This window comes from Lissotriton helveticus, chromosome 5_1 (genome assembly GCF_964261635.1).
Source record: "Lissotriton helveticus chromosome 5_1, aLisHel1.1, whole genome shotgun sequence".
NCBI lineage: Eukaryota > Metazoa > Chordata > Amphibia > Caudata > Salamandridae > Lissotriton > Lissotriton helveticus.
In genome coordinates, this window is record NC_136065.1 from 1,948,966,051 (window position 1) to 1,948,985,208 (window position 19,158).

The 19,158-nt window shown below is 51.8% G+C and overlaps 1 protein-coding gene across 1 annotated transcript in view; it reads left to right on the plus strand.

Annotated features, from left to right (window-relative positions):
- Positions 1-318: 318 nt before the first annotated feature.
- ARHGAP23 (Rho GTPase activating protein 23) overlaps positions 319-19,158 on the plus strand; it is a 606,970-nt gene continuing 588,130 nt past the window's right edge. Inside the window, exon 1 of the mRNA XM_078645608.1 lies at positions 319-345. Coding sequence (XP_078501734.1) covers positions 334-345 — 12 coding nt within the window. The 5' untranslated portion in view covers positions 319-333. The remainder of the gene's footprint in view (positions 346-19,158) is intronic.

Genomic DNA, 19,158 nt, shown 5'->3' on the forward strand with positions numbered 1-19,158 from the left:
AAACATTGTGTCTTCGCACCTGGTGCGTCTCTCGTTCTCTTAGTTCATTCACGCTGCCCTTCCCCAGCAGCAACACCCATCCCCTCCGTGGAGGGTCCCCACACCCCCTACCCGTCACACCCCCATCCTTGGCCCCACCCTACCGCGGAGAGATGGACCACTGATGAGGAAGGAGGCTGTGTTTCCATGGTGACCGAGCCCAGTGAGTGTGGCCCGCAGAGCGGCGCTCGTCTCGGAGGGTAGGAGGGACCTGGGGAGGCAGCGCTGGAGGGGCGTGGGGCGGAGATCATGGGGGCGAGTGAGGCCGGATCCGCCGTGGACTGAGGCGTCGGCATGAGGAGCGGGGTAAGGCTTATTGGGAAGGGAGGTGGAGAGGGTTGTTTTGCAGGGAGCGGCACCTGCACTTTATTGGCATGGCGCGAGCACCCATGCATCTCCCGCCTCGGGAATGAGGCTGACGGCCCCACACTCTGCGGCTACAGCGAGGCGTTGGGAGGCGGGGTGGAAGGTCCATGGTGCACGCAGATGTTTAGGGGAGGAACTGCTGCAGGCGAGTGCAAGGGAGGGATGCGACGAGGCTTCCTAGTCGTTAGGGGGGAGCGGGAGGTGTGTGTGGGGGGGGGGGGGGGGGGGGGGAGTGAAGGGGGTCTCTTGTACCTTGGTGGTTTTGGGGATACTCCCTGAGGGAGCAATGTGTGCGAGAGGTAATCCCTGGTGCTGTGAGCTGTGGGAGGGCAGTGACATTCACGCAACAGGGTGTGCGGCTGCGGCGAGGGTCATACGAGGGGAGGGGGGTCTCCTGATTGCCAGGGACCTGATGCATCGAGGTGTGGTGCCCAGAAACCCCCCTGTACAGTGCACAGTGAAGACATGGGGGAGGGGCATTCGGTGCAGCGGTCTCTTCTCTTGTGGTCCCCATCACAGTGAGTTGGTTGGGGTGATCTTTGGTCCAGTGAGGTGTAGGGAGGAGAATGCTGTTGGGGAAGTGAGTACGGCAACTGTCCCTGGTGCAAGGAAATTCTGGGGTTGTCTGGACGATGTTGGACGGTTCCTGAAACAGTCAGTTCTTAAGTGGAATGAAAAAAGTGTGAGGGATCTCTAGAATGGGTGCGGTCTAGTAACTAAGGTGTAGTAACTAAGGGCGTGGCTTAAACGTAAACGACGTTCTTGTGATTTCCATAGTGTGCCACCCAACAATATAGCCTTTACGAGCCTGTATGAGCTTTCCAATATTGCATCTAGCTATATAACACAACAACCGACACTCCAAAAAGCAGCCAGGTTTGTTGGTTTTATCAATGGGTGTTTGCTGTTTAAGATTATTGGGTATCAAGAATACATTTGTTGTAATTAATAAGGAGACGGAATTAAACATTGCTAAGAACTGTGCAAGGAGTAATAGTCTTCAGAGTGTCTCAGTCACTCCTGTTATTTTCACTCTGTATTAGACGTGTTCACCCTTTTTCTTTCCACATCTCCTCCCTCAGCATATCTCACAGCTCGTCTCTTTCCTCTTCAGCATCAGCACCCTCTTTTCACTCTACCCTGAATGCACCTTCTCGCATCTCCTTCACTTTACCACCCCCAAACACACACAGAGCACCCCCTCACCTGTAAGCACAGCATTTATTTTACCTCTACCGGGTCAGTCTTTTGACAACTGTTTACCTCCTTCACACACAGTTTCACAATTGCTACAGGAAGATGTGGTCTTTGCTCCGTGTGCTCTCAAGAGAGGCCAAGAATTGGAGGACCTTGTGTTCTGAGCATCTGACCCACTGACAGGCACTGCGAGAAGCTTGCAGTGCCTTCAGGCTCAACTCCAGAGGTCTCAATGGTGACCAATTATAAACGCCTTGAGGTGACATTTTAAAGTATGCACTATACCAAAGTAATATGCTATATGATAAGAAAAATAACATCCTGGAAATTGATAATACTCATGCAACTTTAAGTAAAATACGTGGAATGAAAACTAGACTTAAATCGCAGATATTGGTTATCTTAACGTTTTGTACTTTTATGGTTCAGAAACTGATCAGTGTTAAGAACATGAATATAGGCCCCAATAGGGACCTGCTTTAATGTCCATTGTATTTACTACCCAGTCTGAGACCCGGAGGGACCCATACCCCTTAAAGTACTGGACAGTGTGACGAATTAGAGATGGTTCCCTGTACAGCGAGTTGCTGCAGGATACCCGGTGCAGTGAGCGTGTGGGGTTTCCTGCTTCTGTGAAGTTTTAGGTGAGGAATCTCCGTCTCTGAGGTGCTATGTCGGTTTTTAGTGCTGTAATGTGTTGGCTGTAGACTCAATATTAGAGTGAGTTGGTGATGGTTGTCCCTGATGAGGTGGGGATGGAATAAGGCTCAGATACAGATCTCGGAACCTATTCCTGGAGCGGGAGAGACCCGTTCATTTCATAAAGGAAGTGGAGAGAGGGGTGGCGATATGAGGAACCTGGAACCGGTTCTGTGAACACTGAAAGTGCCTCATTCTTCACGCCCCCAAAGGAACTGGAAAAGGGCATTGGCCAGTCAGGCATGGCTAGAGGTGGGACTGTGTAGATCCCACTGGAGGGCAGGGAGGAAAGCAACTTTCTAAATATGGCCAGGGAATAACGCAGACTCCAACAATCCCTGCGGTGTTGGGGTGCATCCTTCAGGGACCTCTTATTCAGTCTCAGGACTATGAATATCCGTGACATATGGGAGTCTTAGGAGCCTCTTAGCACATTCTCCAGGGGGCACATCATTTTACGTTATTCCACTGGGTATTGCTTAAGGGGGTGGAGTTGTTTCGGTAAAAGGAAGGTAGAGGTCTTGGAGGACATCCATCATTTACACCTGACTAGGAAGTGGGGCACATCTTTGGACAAACGCCCAACTGTTGTTTCCAGTTAGAATGTCCCTGCTTCTGGAGCTCCAGAAAGGATGCCCTGGCTAAACCCATTATCAGTGTCAGCAGGACGCAGTGAGAGGCCCCTAGCTGATGAGAAGAGAAACAGTCCAAATTCCTATCTCCATGTAGCTCCCTGGGAGTTAGTGGGTGGGTAGTTATATTTAGTATCGGCTCAGTAGCTTTTTGGTGATGGTGAATACACTGGAACACAGACATGCCCCATCACACCAGAGCCCCAACCACTAAGTCTAGATTCAGAGAGGACCTCGGAGCCTCCTGAGAGGACTGTTGCTGAACACGAGGGAGGTCATCAGCATCAGCAGGACTGCTCTCGGGGAGCCAGAGTCAGCTCACTCTCCATTGCAAGGCCAGAGCCTACTGGCCAAGCCAAGATTATAATGTGTCTTGCGGGTGGCTCTTTTGGATTCAGCCACATAAAAAGGCATGGAATTTGTGTGGGTCAGGAACCAGACCACTGGATCCTTTCAGCACCATGACTGGGGGCCTCCGATGGGACGAGCCAAGAAAACTTGGGTCAAATAGGATAGCCACACTGTACAATTGCATTTTCCATAAGGTGGTACAGTAACACTGGCAGGCCACAGGGGAACATTGCACTGAAGACAAATGGGCTGTAGGGAGGAGCCGTTTCGGGAAAGCATACATCGTTGTCTGTCTCCGAAGCTACTATCAACTCAACTTCGTGTTAGGCTATAGGCTCTTAGAGGCTTCAGTCTAAGAACCTGACTTAGAGTCTGGCAGACAGGATACACTATCAAAACATGACGGATAACCTGTCTGCTGTATTACAAGTGTCATAGGCTATAATGCAGTTGTAATATGGTCAACCAAACATTCACCACGTTTGTGTCGGAGTAACGTACCCGCCAAACTCCAAATCAGGTCCTTTGTGTCTGAGATACTCTAATTCTGGTAAGGCTGGCAGAAACCTCTTTAGCATTGGCTGCTTTCAGATTCATGCTTGAGAGTCCTCTAAAGACACAGAGGGTATTTAGAACTCCTACTTCAAAATAATATTTGTAAGCTATTATTAGATTGTACAGAACTTTAGTATTAACAAACATTATCTATGCATATGAAGCCAATTGTGCCATCTCTAAAATGGTCATTTCATTTAAGAGAAAGGATTAATTCTGACCAGAACATATCCCAGAATGCACTTGAACAGCTTACTCTCCTCACTTTTCTTATGATGGGCACAACAAAGGTATTTCTCTAGGGATTTGAAGGAAATTAAAACCTTCTCATTTGTGGTATAAATCTTAGATATGGAGCAAAATCCACCGGCCAAGTGTCATCCATAATGATAATGATAATTCTATGGTGGAGGAAATTCAGCTGGTGGATTGTACTTTGTATATTTAAAGTGTCCTCCGGAAAGTGGGGATTACCTTCCAAACTCAAAAGGAGACCCTTAGTGTCTGAACATTGAGCCTATTAAGGATGTTTTAAATCTTCCATTTACATCTTGTTTTCATTTGTGGTTTTTTTGCTAATGCTTTTTCTATGCTTGCATAGATTGTATTTGTTCATCACAAATGCCGTTTTTAGTTGTATTCTAGTTCCTGTGGTCGGGATCTGTGGCTGGATATTTATTTTTGCTTCTGAACAGAAAATGTGTTCAGCATTTTGTTTTTGTTAACGTACAGAATGTGAGTGATTTAATAAAGATCTTTACCATCTATGTGATAAGATGAGCAAAGAGGATGGGTCTGTACATATTATCTTGGGTCTACTCCCTATGCTGGCAACTCAAAGAAACACGTTAATTCTGACTCCTAACACCATAGGAGATGTAGCAGCAAAGGCTGTGTGATCTTGTTCAAATATAGACACAATTCTCTGTCATCTAGAGGCATCATTTAGATGTGGGTGGTAAAGTAGCATCTGCAACTGAGTAGATATAGTGCTGGAAGGGTTACCCAATATAGAGCGCCATGTAAATAAAGGCAAGAGATCTGCCAAGGCTTGGCAGGCCTGCCATCTATTTTTTAGGTTGAAGCCTACTAGACAGCGCTGTCTGGTTTGCTTATGACTTCATGTGGGCATTCTGAAAGATTCACTGGGAATGCATTTCTTCTGTTGCTTACTATTGCCTTTGTGGTTTGTATCTCACAGTTTCTTTTTTGACTTAATTTGCTCTAGGCTGTCCAGCATAAGTTTGTCCCTCCAATGAGTATCCCTTGTTTACTGTATCATTCTGAGTACCCACTTTCTGTAAACAGGCCTTTAAATCATGTTCTTGTCACATTTGCTGTGCATTCAAAGGCAGAGGTCACGTGTTGGGTCTGTCTTCCAAGGTGGCATTGTGTTTACTTTTCTTTCTCTGATTTCCAAAGTGAGAGAATTTATGTGACAATCCTGGTGAGTACCCATGAGAGAAGAGTGGGTGTAGGATATTTTTTTTTCTATAGATCAGAATTAGGAATTCAGATATTTAAATATGAACAAAACACATCAATACATTAGGTGATGACATTTCCACACATTATCGTTTGAGTGCAGTAAAACTATATGTCGGTGCTACACACCATGCATACTCCACACTACACCACTCCACTTTACACCACTCCACTTGAATGTATGCCTTTCCACTCTGTGCCACTCCATTCTACGACACTCCACTCTACGCCATGCCACTCCCTTCTACACACATCCACTCCAAGACACTCTGAGACTTGACAGCACTCGAATCCACGCCGCTCCACTCTACCCCACTCACTCCATGACACAACACACCACTCCACTCTACCCCTCTCACCTCTATCCCCTGACACTACTTACCACACTCCACTCCACCCCAGTCTACCTCAGTCAACTCTACTCCAATCTACCCCACTCCAGTCTACCCCAATCCATCCCACTCCACTACAGTCTACCCCAGTCCACACCACTCCAATTTACCCTACTCCACTTCACTCCAAACTACCCCACTCCACTTCAATCTACCCTACTCCACCCAATCAATCCCACTGTACTCCAATCTACCCCAATCTATTCTGATCAACCCGTCTCTAATCCACCAAATGTACCCCACTCCATGTAAATCCACCCCACTCCACTCCAATCAGCTCCACTTCACTCCAATCTACCCCACCCCACTCCAAACGCCCCCCAATCCACACCAGTCCACTCTTCCCCAATGTACCCAGCTCCACTCCAGGCTCCACTCCACTGCAATCTATCCAGCTCCACTCCACACCAATCTACCCCACTCCACTCTACCCCAATCTACCCCACTCCAAACTACCCCACTCCACCACATCTACCCCACTCCACTCCAATCTACCCCACTCTAATCCACCCAATCTACCACACTCCACTAAACTCGTTCCCAATCTACCACACTCCTCTCACATATACCCCACTCCAGTCCAATCTGACCCACTGCACCCCAATCCATCCCACTCCTGTTCACCCCACCCCACCCCTCTCCACTCCAGTCTATCCCAACCCAATCTAACCAATGTACCCCACTCCACCCCACTCCAGTCTACCCCACCCCATTCCAATCTACCCCACTCCTATCCAATCTACCCTATTCTAATCTATCCAAACTACCCCACATTATTCTATCGCACTTCACTCTACCCTTCTTCTCTGCACCCTAATATACCCCACTCCAATCTACCCCATTCCACTTTAATCTACCCCAATGTATCCTACTTCACTCTAACTGATCTACCCCACTCCTATCTACCCACTCCAATCTACCCCACTCCAGTCTACCCCACTCCCCTCCAGTCTACCCCATTCCTCGCCAGTCTACCCCATTCCACTCCAGTCTACACTATTTCACTCCAGTCTACCCCATCTACCCCATCCACCCCAATCTACTAAGCAAATCTTACCCACTCCCCCACTCCACTCTACTCTAATCTCTCCCTCTCGAATCTACCCCAGTGCAATTGACCCCACTCCACTACAATCTATCCCACTCTAATCTACCCCACTGTAGTCTACCATAATCTACCCCAATACAATCTACCCATTCTACCGCAATGTACCCCACTCTACTCCAATCCACTCTACCTCTCTCCACTCTACTCCAATCTACCCCACTCCAATCTGCCCTTCCCTACTCCAAAAACCTTTAGCCATACTGAAAAAGCAGCCACACCCCAGTGTACAACATGGCTAATACACATTGCCAAAGCCATTGGTTCTTGCATAGGGGAGACCTATTGGCTTTGTCAATGCTTATTTTAGCTAATGTTGTTTTTGTCTGGGAGGCAAGGGCGCTTTGGGGAAGAAAAAGGCATCGATGTGGTGGTCATGTGTGTATACAGCAGGTCTAATGCTGAAGGGTCAGTGGAGAAGCTGCCTCCCTCCCCCCCACCTCAGGCATACAGCCTCTGGTCCTCCATACCCTAAATGCATCTCTAAGTCCATTCGTGTTTTGGCACAGTAGCCATGACTCTTAAAAAGTCTGATTATCTCTCTCAGAGATACATGATTTAATTAGACCTGGTCATAAGTTAGCAAAGGTGCCAGGGTCTATCACCCTCAACCCTTGCAGGTCAGTATTTCCGAAATAAAAGTGAGGCAGACAAAGTGAGAACTGAAAATATGAAAACTTTTAGTTTGCAGAAAAAAGTTAGAACCAAAAGGAAATAAATCTGTATTATAGGACAATGCAAAATGTTAGTGTTAGGATTAAGGTTAAGGATTTGGTAAGGGAATCCTTAGTCATGGGTTAGGGAAAGGCATGTAATCCTCGGGTAAGTTTAAGGTTGAGGTTTGATGTGTTAGGGCAAGTTGGTTTGAGCATAAGGGGATGGTGAAGGTAAGGGTTAATATCATATTTATATTAGAGTTATGGCAATAATAAGGGGAAAACGACCAATGGTTGCACTTCCTTCTAGATGCAGGCCGGGAGGAACTCTGTGGAACAGTATCTTCAGAAAAGCAGAGCGCCACTAGTCCTTCTCCCTCCTACACCAATGGAGCCCCAACAGTTTTTAGGTCTCGCCTGAGCCAATGCGCTTGCGCATTGCTCCGGCGAAACTTATGTAGGGGCTACAGGAAAGGCTGCCAGAAGGCTTTGGAATGCGGATTATGGCCAGTGCATGTGTGCCGGGCGCGCGCTCACCATTTGCTCCCCCCCATCAGACTTGAAAGGAAGCCGCTCGCACACAACCATTGTCTGAGCTTCGGCATCAGACTTCAAAGGAAGCCGCTCCCCCGCCCCCCCCCCTATCAGACTTCAAAGGAATGCGCTCCCGAACTTGCTGGCCTCGCTCTCGTGAGCCTTTATTTACTTGTTTTCATGGTCTGTTCTTCATCCAGCTCTCTCTCTCCTTACCTCTGTTTCTTCCCCTCTCTCTCGCTTTCGACCTTGTTGTTTCATATTGTTTGCCCTGGCTCTTCTCTACCATACAGGCTCACTTCTGTTGCTCGCTGCTTTCGCTCCTATGAATTTTGGCCTATCTCCAACCTCCTCCCTCGCTGATCTTGGATCTCGGCCCCTTCCTCCTCTTTCCTCTCTCCCTCGCCTCTCCCGTGCTTACTGTTCCTGTCTCCTATTCATTCATCTTCCTCATCCAATTTACCACCCTCTCTTCATCTCGCAGATATACTTCAGGGACACCACCACATCACACAGGGACACCACCACATCCCTCGGGGACACCACCACATCACTCGGGGACACCACCACATCACTCGGGGACACCACCACATCACTCAGGGGCACCACCACATCACTCAGGGACACTACCACATCACTCAGAGACACCACCACATCACTCGGGGACACCACCACATCACTCAGGGGCACCGCCACATCACTCAGGGACACCGCCAGATCACTCAGGGACGCCACCACATCACTCAGGGACGCCACCACATCACTCAGGGACACCACCACATCACTCGGGGGCACCACCACATCACTCAGGGGCACCACCACATCACTCAGGGACACCACCACATCACTCAGGGACACCACCACATCACACAGGGACACCACCACATCCCTCGGGGACACCACCACATCACTCGGGGACACCACCACATCACTCGGGGACACCACCACATCACTCAGGGGCACCACCACATCACTCAGGGACACTTCCACATCACTCAGAGACACCACCACATCACTCGGGGACACCACCACATCACTCAGGGGCACCACCACATCACTCAGGGACACCGCCACATCACTCAGGGACGCCACCACATCACTCAGGGACGCCGCCACATCACTCAGGGACACCACCACATCACTCAGGGGCACCACCACATCACTCAGGGGCACCACTCAGGGGCACCACCACATCACTCAGGGACAGCACCGCATCACTCAGGGGCACCACCTACATCACTCAGGGGCACCACCACATCACTCAGGGACACCACCACATCAATCATGGACACCACCACATCACTCAGGAACACCACCACATCACTCAGGGACACCACCACATCACTCAGGGACACCACCACATCACTCTGGGACACCACCACATCACTCAGGGACACCACCACATCACTCGGGGGCACCACCACATCACTCAGGGACACCATCACATCACTCAGGAACACCACCACATCACTCAGGGACACCACCACATCACTCAGGGACACCACCACATCACGCAGGGACACTACCACATCACTCAGTGACACCACCACATCACTCAGGAACACCACCACATCACTCAGGAACACCACCACATCACTCGGGGACACCACCACATCACTCGGGGGACCACCACCCACCACATCACTCAGTGGCACCACCTTATCCCTCGGGGGCACCACCACATCACTCAGGGACACTACCACATCACTGAGGAACACCACCACATCACTCAGGAACACCACCACATCACTCAGGGACACCACCACATTACTCAGGGGCACCACTCAGAGGCACCACCACATCACTCAGGGACACCACCACATCACTCAGGGACACCACCGTATCACGCAGGGACACTACCACATCACTCAGTGACACCACCACATCACTCGGCATCAGACTTCAAAGGAAGCCGCTCCCCCGCCCCCCCCCCCTATCAGACTTCAAAGGAATGCGCTCCCGAACTTGCTGGCCTCGCTCTCGTGAGCCTTTATTTACTTGTTTTCATGGTCTGTTCTTCATCCAGCTCTCTCTCTCCTTACCTCTGTTTCTTCCCCTCTCTCTCGCTTTCGACCTTGTTGTTTCATATTGTTTGCCCTGGCTCTTCTCTACCATACAGGCTCACTTCTGTTGCTCGCTGCTTTCGCTCCTATGAATTTTGGCCTATCTCCAACCTCCTCCCTCGCTGATCTTGGATCTCGGCCCCTTCCTCCTCTTTCCTCTCTCCCTCGCCTCTCCCGTGCTTACTGTTCCTGTCTCCTATTCATTCATCTTCCTCATCCAATTTACCACCCTCTCTTCATCTCGCAGATATACTTCAGGGACACCACCACATCACACAGGGACACCACCACATCCCTCGGGGACACCACCACATCACTCGGGGACACCACCACATCACTCGGGGACACCACCACATCACTCAGGGGCACCACCACATCACTCAGGGACACTACCACATCACTCAGAGACACCACCACATCACTCGGGGACACCACCACATCACTCAGGGGCACCGCCACATCACTCAGGGACACCGCCAGATCACTCAGGGACGCCACCACATCACTCAGGGACGCCACCACATCACTCAGGGACACCACCACATCACTCGGGGGCACCACCACATCACTCAGGGGCACCACCACATCACTCAGGGACACCACCACATCACTCAGGGACACCACCACATCACACAGGGACACCACCACATCCCTCGGGGACACCACCACATCACTCGGGGACACCACCACATCACTCGGGGACACCACCACATCACTCAGGGGCACCACCACATCACACAGGGACACTTCCACATCACTCAGAGACACCACCACATCACTCGGGGACACCACCACATCACTCAGGGGCACCACCACATCACTCAGGGACACCGCCACATCACTCAGGGACGCCACCACATCACTCAGGGACGCCGCCACATCACTCAGGGACACCACCACATCACTCAGGGGCACCACCACATCACTCAGGGGCACCACTCAGGGGCACCACCACATCACTCAGGGACAGCACCGCATCACTCAGGGGCACCACCTACATCACTCAGGGGCACCACCACATCACTCAGGGACACCACCACATCACTCATGGACACCACCACATCACTCAGGAACACCACCACATCACTCAGGGACACCACCACATCACTCAGGGACACCACCACATCACTCAGGGACACCACCACATCACTCTGGGACACCACCACATCACTCAGGGACACCACCACATCACTCGGGGGCACCACCACATCACTCAGGGACACCATCACATCACTCAGGAACACCACCACATCACTCAGGGACACCACCACATCACTCAGGGACACCACCACATCACGCAGGGACACTACCACATCACTCAGTGACACCACCACATCACTCAGGAACACCACCACATCACTCAGGAACACCACCACATCACTCGGGGACACCACCACATCACTCGGGGGACCACCACCCACCACATCACTCAGTGGCACCACCTTATCCCTCGGGGGCACCACCACATCACTCAGGGACACTACCACATCACTGAGGAACACCACCACATCACTCAGGAACACCACCACATCACTCAGGGACACCACCACATTACTCAGGGGCACCACTCAGAGGCACCACCACATCACTCAGGGACACCACCACATCACTCAGGGACACCACCGTATCACGCAGGGACACTACCACATCACTCAGTGACACCACCACATCACTCGGGAACACCACCACATCACTCAGGAACACCACCACATCACTCGGGGACACCACCACATCAATCGGGGACACCACCACATCACTCGGGGACACCACCACATCACTCGGCGGACCACCACATTACTCAGGGACACCACCACATCACTCAGGGACACTACCACATCACTCAGGGACACTACCACATCACTCAGGGACACCACCACATCACTCAGGAACCCCACCACATCACTCAGGGACACCACCACATTACTCAGGGGCACCACTCAGAGGCACCACCACATCACTCAGGGACACCACCACATCACTCAGGGACACCACCGTATCACGCAGAGACACTACCACATCACTCAGTGACACCACCACATCACTCGGGAACACCACCACATCACTCAGGAACACCACCACATCACTCGGGGGACCACCACATTACTCAGGGACACCACCACATCACTCAGGGACACTACCACATCACTCAGGGACACCACCACATCACTCGGGGGACCACCACATTACTCAGGGACACCACCACATCACTCAGGGACACTACCACATCACTCAGGGACACCACCACTTCACTCAGGGACACCACCACATCACTCAGGAACACGACCACATCACTCAGGGACACCACCACATCACTCAGGGGCACCACCACATCACTCGGGGACACCACCACATCACTCAGGGACACCACCACATCACTCAGGGGCACCACCACATCACTCGGGGACACCACCACATCACTCAGGAACACCACCACATCACTCAGGAACACCACCACATCACTCAGGGACACCACCACATCACTCAGAGGCACCACTCAGGGGCACCACCACATCACTCAGGGACACCATCACATCACTCAGGAACACCACCACATCACTCAGGGACACCACCACATCACTCAGGGACACTACTACATCACTCAGTGACACCACCACATCACTCAGGAACACCACCACATCACTCGGGGACACCACCACATCACTCGGGGGACCACCACCCACCACATCACTCAGGGGCACCACCATATCCCTCGGGGGCACCACCACATCACTCAGGGACACTCAGGAACACCACCACATCACTCAGGAACACCACCACATCACTCAGGGACACCACCACATCACTCAGGGGCACCACTCAGGGGCACCACCACATCACTCAGGGACACCACCGTATCACGCAGGGACACTACCACATCACTCAGTGACACCACCACATCACTCGGGAACACCACCACATCACTCAGGAACACCACCACATCACTCAGGGACACCACCACATCAATCGGGGACACCACCACATCACTCGGGGACACCACCACATCACTCGGGGGACCACCACATCACTCGGGGGACCACCACATCACTCAGGGACACTACCACATCACTCAGGGACACTACCACATCACTCAGGGACACCACCACATCACTCAGGAACCCCACCACATAACTCAGGGACACCACCACATTACTCAGGGGCACCACTCAGAGGCACCACCACATCACTCAGGGACACCACCACATCACTCAGGGACACCACCGTATCACGCAGGGACACTACCACATCACTCAGTGACACCACCACATCACTCGGGAACACCACCACATCACTCAGGAACACCACCACATCACTCGGTGGACCACCACATTACTCAGGGACACCACCACATCACTCAGGGACACTACCACATCACTCAGGGACACCACCACATCACTCAGGGACACCACCACATCACTCAGGGACACCACCACATCACACAGGGACACCACCACATCCCTCGGGGACACCACCACATCACTCGGGGACACCACCACATCACTCGGGGACACCACCACATCACTCAGGGGCACCACCACATCACTCAGGGACACTTCCACATCACTCAGAGACACCACCACATCACTCGGGGACACCACCACATCACTCAGGGGCACCACCACATCACTCAGGGACACCGCCACATCACTCAGGGACGCCACCACATCACTCAGGGACGCCGCCACATCACTCAGGGACACCACCACATCACTCAGGGGCACCACCACATCACTCAGGGGCACCACTCAGGGGCACCACCACATCACTCAGGGACAGCACCGCATCACTCAGGGGCACCACCTACATCACTCAGGGGCACCACCACATCACTCAGGGACACCACCACATCACTCATGGACACCACCACATCACTAAGGAACACCACCACATCACTCAGGGACACCACCACATCACTCAGGGACACCACCACATCACTCAGGGACACCACCACATCACTCTGGGACACCACCACATCACTCAGGGACACCACCACATCACTCGGGGGCACCACCACATCACTCAGGGACACCATCACATCACTCAGGAACACCACCACATCACTCAGGGACACCACCACATCACTCAGGGACACCACCACATCACGCAGGGACACTACCACATCACTCAGTGACACCACCACATCACTCAGGAACACCACCACATCACTCAGGAACACCACCACATCACTCGGGGACACCACCACATCACTCGGGGGACCACCACCCACCACATCACTCAGTGGCACCACCTTATCCCTCGGGGGCACCACCACATCACTCAGGGACACTACCACATCACTGAGGAACACCACCACATCACTCAGGAACACCACCACATCACTCAGGGACACCACCACATTACTCAGGGGCACCACTCAGAGGCACCACCACATCACTCAGGGACACCACCACATCACTCAGGGACACCACCGTATCACGCAGGGACACTACCACATCACTCAGTGACACCACCACATCACTCGGGAACACCACCACATCACTCAGGAACACCACCACATCACTCGGGGACACCACCACATCAATCGGGGACACCACCACATCACTCGGGGACACCACCACATCACTCGGCGGACCACCACATTACTCGAGGGACACCACCACATCACTCAGGGACACTACCACATCACTCAGGGACACTACCACATCACTCAGGGACACCACCACATCACTCAGGAACCCCACCACATCACTCAGGGACACCACCACATTACTCAGGGGCACCACTCAGAGGCACCACCACATCACTCAGGGACACCACCACATCACTCAGGGACACCACCGTATCACGCAGAGACACTACCACATCACTCAGTGACACCACCACATCACTCGGGAACACCACCACATCACTCAGGAACACCACCACATCACTCGGGGGACCACCACATTACTCAGGGACACCACCACATCACTCAGGGACACTGCCACATCACTCAGGGACACCACCACATCACTCGGGGGACCACCACATTACTCAGGGACACCACCACATCACTCAGGGACACTACCACATCACTCAGGGACACCACCACTTCACTCAGGGACACCACCACATCACTCAGGAACACGACCACATCACTCAGGGACACCACCACATCACTATGGGGCACCACCACATCACTCGGGGACACCACCACATCACTCAGGGACACCACCACATCACTCAGGGGCACCACCACATCACTCGGGGACACCACCACATCACTCAGGAACACCACCACATCACTCAGGAACACCACCACATCACTCAGGGACACCACCACATCACTCAGAGGCACCACTCAGGGGCACCACCACATCACTCAGGGACACCATCACATCACTCAGGAACACCACCACATCACTCAGGGACACCACCACATCACTCAGGGACACTACTACATCACTCAGTGACACCACCACATCACTCAGGAACACCACCACATCACTCGGGGACACCACCACATCACTCGGGGGACCACCACCCACCACATCACTCAGGGGCACCACCATATCCCTCGGGGGCACCACCACATCACTCAGGGACACTCAGGAACACCACCACATCACTCAGGAACACCACCACATCACTCAGGGACACCACCACATCACTCAGGGGCACCACTCAGGGGCACCACCACATCACTCAGGGACACCACCGTATCACGCAGGGACACTACCACATCACTCAGTGACACCACCACATCACTCGGGAACACCACCACATCACTCAGGAACACCTCCACATCACTCAGGGACACCACCACATCAATCGGGGACACCACCACATCACTCGGGGACACCACCACATCACTCGGGGGACCACCACATTACTCAGGGACACCACCACATCACTCAGGGACACTACCACATCACTCAGGGACACTACCACATCACTCAGGGACACCACCACATCACTCAGGAACCCCACCACATCACTCAGGGACACCACCACATTACTCAGGGGCACCACTCAGAGGCACCACCACATCACTCAGGGACACCACCACATCACTCAGGGACACCACCGTATCACGCAGGGACACTACCACATCACTCAGTGACACCACCACATCACTCGGGAACACCACCACATCACTCAGGAACACCACCACATCACTCGGTGGACCACCACATTACTCAGGGACACCACCACATCACTCAGGGACACTACCACATCACTCAGGGACACCACCACATCACTCGGGGGACCACCACATTACTCAGGGACACCACCACATCACTCAGGGACACTACCACATCACTCAGGGACACCACCACTTCACTCAGGGACACCACCACATCACTCAGGAACACGACCACATCACTCAGGGACACCACCACATCACTCAGGGGCACCACCACATCACTCGGGGACACCACCACATCACTCAGGGACACCACCACATCACTCAGGGGCACCACCATATCACTCGGGGGCACCACCACATCACTCGGGGACACCACCACATCACTCAGGAACACCACCACATCACTCAGGAACAGCACCACATCACTCAGGGACACCACCACATCACTCAGAGGCACCACTCAGGGGCACCACCACATCACTCAGGGACACCATCACATCACTCAGGAACACCACCACATCACTCAGGGACACCACCACATCACTCAGGGACACTACCACATCACTCAGGGACACCACCACATCACTCAGGAACACCACCACATCACTCAGGGACACCACCACATCACTCGGGGGACCACCACCCACCACATCACTCAGGGGCACCACCATATCCCTCGGGGGCACCACCACATCACTCAGGGACACTCAGGAACACCACCACATCACTCAGGAACACCACCACATCACTCAGGGACACCACCACATCACTCAGGGGCACCACTCAGGGGCACCACCACATCACTCAGGGACACCACCGTATCACGCAGGGACACTACCACATCACTCAGTGACACCACCACATCACTCGGGAACACCACTTCACCTCTCTGGAACACCACCACATCACTCGGGGACACCACCACATCACTCGGGGACACCACCACATCACTCGGGGGACCACCACATCACTCAGGGACACTACCACATCACTCAGGGACACCACCACTTCACTCAGGGACACCACCACATCACTCAGGAACACGACCACATCACTTAGGGACACCACCACATCACTCAGGGGCACCACCACATCACTCAGGGACACCACTCAGGGGACCACCACATCACTCAGGGACACCACCACATCACTCTGGGACACCACCACATCACTCAGGGACACCACCACATCACTCGGGGACACCACCACATCACTCGGGGACACCACCACATCACTCAGGGACACCACCACATCACTCAGGAACACCACCACATCATTCAGGGACACCACCACACATCACTCGGCGAACACCACCATATCACTCTGGGACACTACCACATCACTCGGGGGCACCACCACATCACTCGGGGACACCACCACATCACTCGGGGACACCACCACATCAATCGGGCACACCACTACATTACTCTAATACGTCACCACATCACTCTAATACACCACCACATCACTCAGCCCAACCACATCATCACTCTGCACCACAACAGCACTGTCCTTGCTTTCTACCAACAAGCATTGCCATAGCCAATAGGACTCGCATTAGGAAAGTGTAAGCTATTGGCTTTGTGAATAACAATGCTATTAATTTAGATATTTTCCAAGCCAACACATATTAAAAAAAATTGTCATTTACAATACCAATAGCTCACACTTTCCTAATGCGAGACCTATTGCATTGCAAATGCTTGTTATTAAGGTGAGTACAAAGCGTCCCAAAAACTCACCAAGGAGAGAGAACTACTGTAATCCTGGGAAATATCCCGAGTGGTCTTAAGAGAGGTATCCGAAAATCAACGTATGGTCCTAACAAAAGCCAATGACCCAAGTAGGCTGAAACATGTTGCCCAGATGTTTCTTTATATAGGTGTGTGTGGCACCTACATTACTCCCCAAACACATCCTGTACATATTTTTAACCTCGCCACAACCTCTTGTATTTTGTAAATAAAGTCAGAAGATTTTGGAGGTAGGAGGTAGTTTTAAGCACGTTATTTTATATCAAGGATCCTGAAATGTCTCTGGCATGAGAGACATCTCCTCCTGGTGGAGGATAGATCCAGTGATATCACTATCAGTCATAAGTACGTCAGCGGAAAACATGCCACTGACAGAACATTACTGTTGAGATTTTCTATTGGAGATCCTGGATTCTGTACAGTGCTCTTCCACTCTCCTTGATTCAATTTATAATAAGGGATTGACATGTGGTAAGTGAAAAGGTTAGTGTTAGGAGTTAGGATAAGGGTACTTCGCAGCATGATGAAAGTGGTGAAGGTGCTCACCGCGTTGTGGATGGGATTTACATTTAGGATGAGGGTAAAGCTTACGAGGTGAGAGTCAGGGTTACAGTTAGAGTTAATGCTACTGGACTTGAGTTATGGGGTTAGAGTTAGGGAATAGTACCAGACTATCATAGATAAAATAATCATCCTATAAATAATTTTTTCCCTAAATATCGCCTACCAAAATATAGTGAAGGTAGGTGTAGGTTTGAGATATATTTCTTTGTGGGTGAGGAGTTAAAAATACTACATCTCTATTTACATGTATATACTTCCCTTCACAATACTTTGGTTCTCAGATCAGTAGAGAAGTCTAACAAAACCTTGCAAGCTAAGACACCACTACCCTCCTTTAAAATAGTTACCAGACCGTCTACAACCTCTTTAGTGGCTAGAGTTTCTTTGGAAGAGGTTTTTTCCGTCTCCCAATTCCATGTATTCTTATTCCTGCTGTACATATGAAAAGGGCTTTTAGGCCAATGAAGAAGCGGTGCCTGGTCAATGTCTTTTATAGAGAATCAGTCGCCAGAAAACTCTTTAACAACATCGACTATCAAAATGCAGGCTTTTCCTCTACATGTCCTCTCAGACCAAAAAAAGTAGATTTGTGGACGTGGGGGAGAAATGTTGCCCCAAAGGGGCACTCGGATTGAGAGCTGCCAAGAGTATGTTAATTTTAAGCAGTTAAGTAAGGTC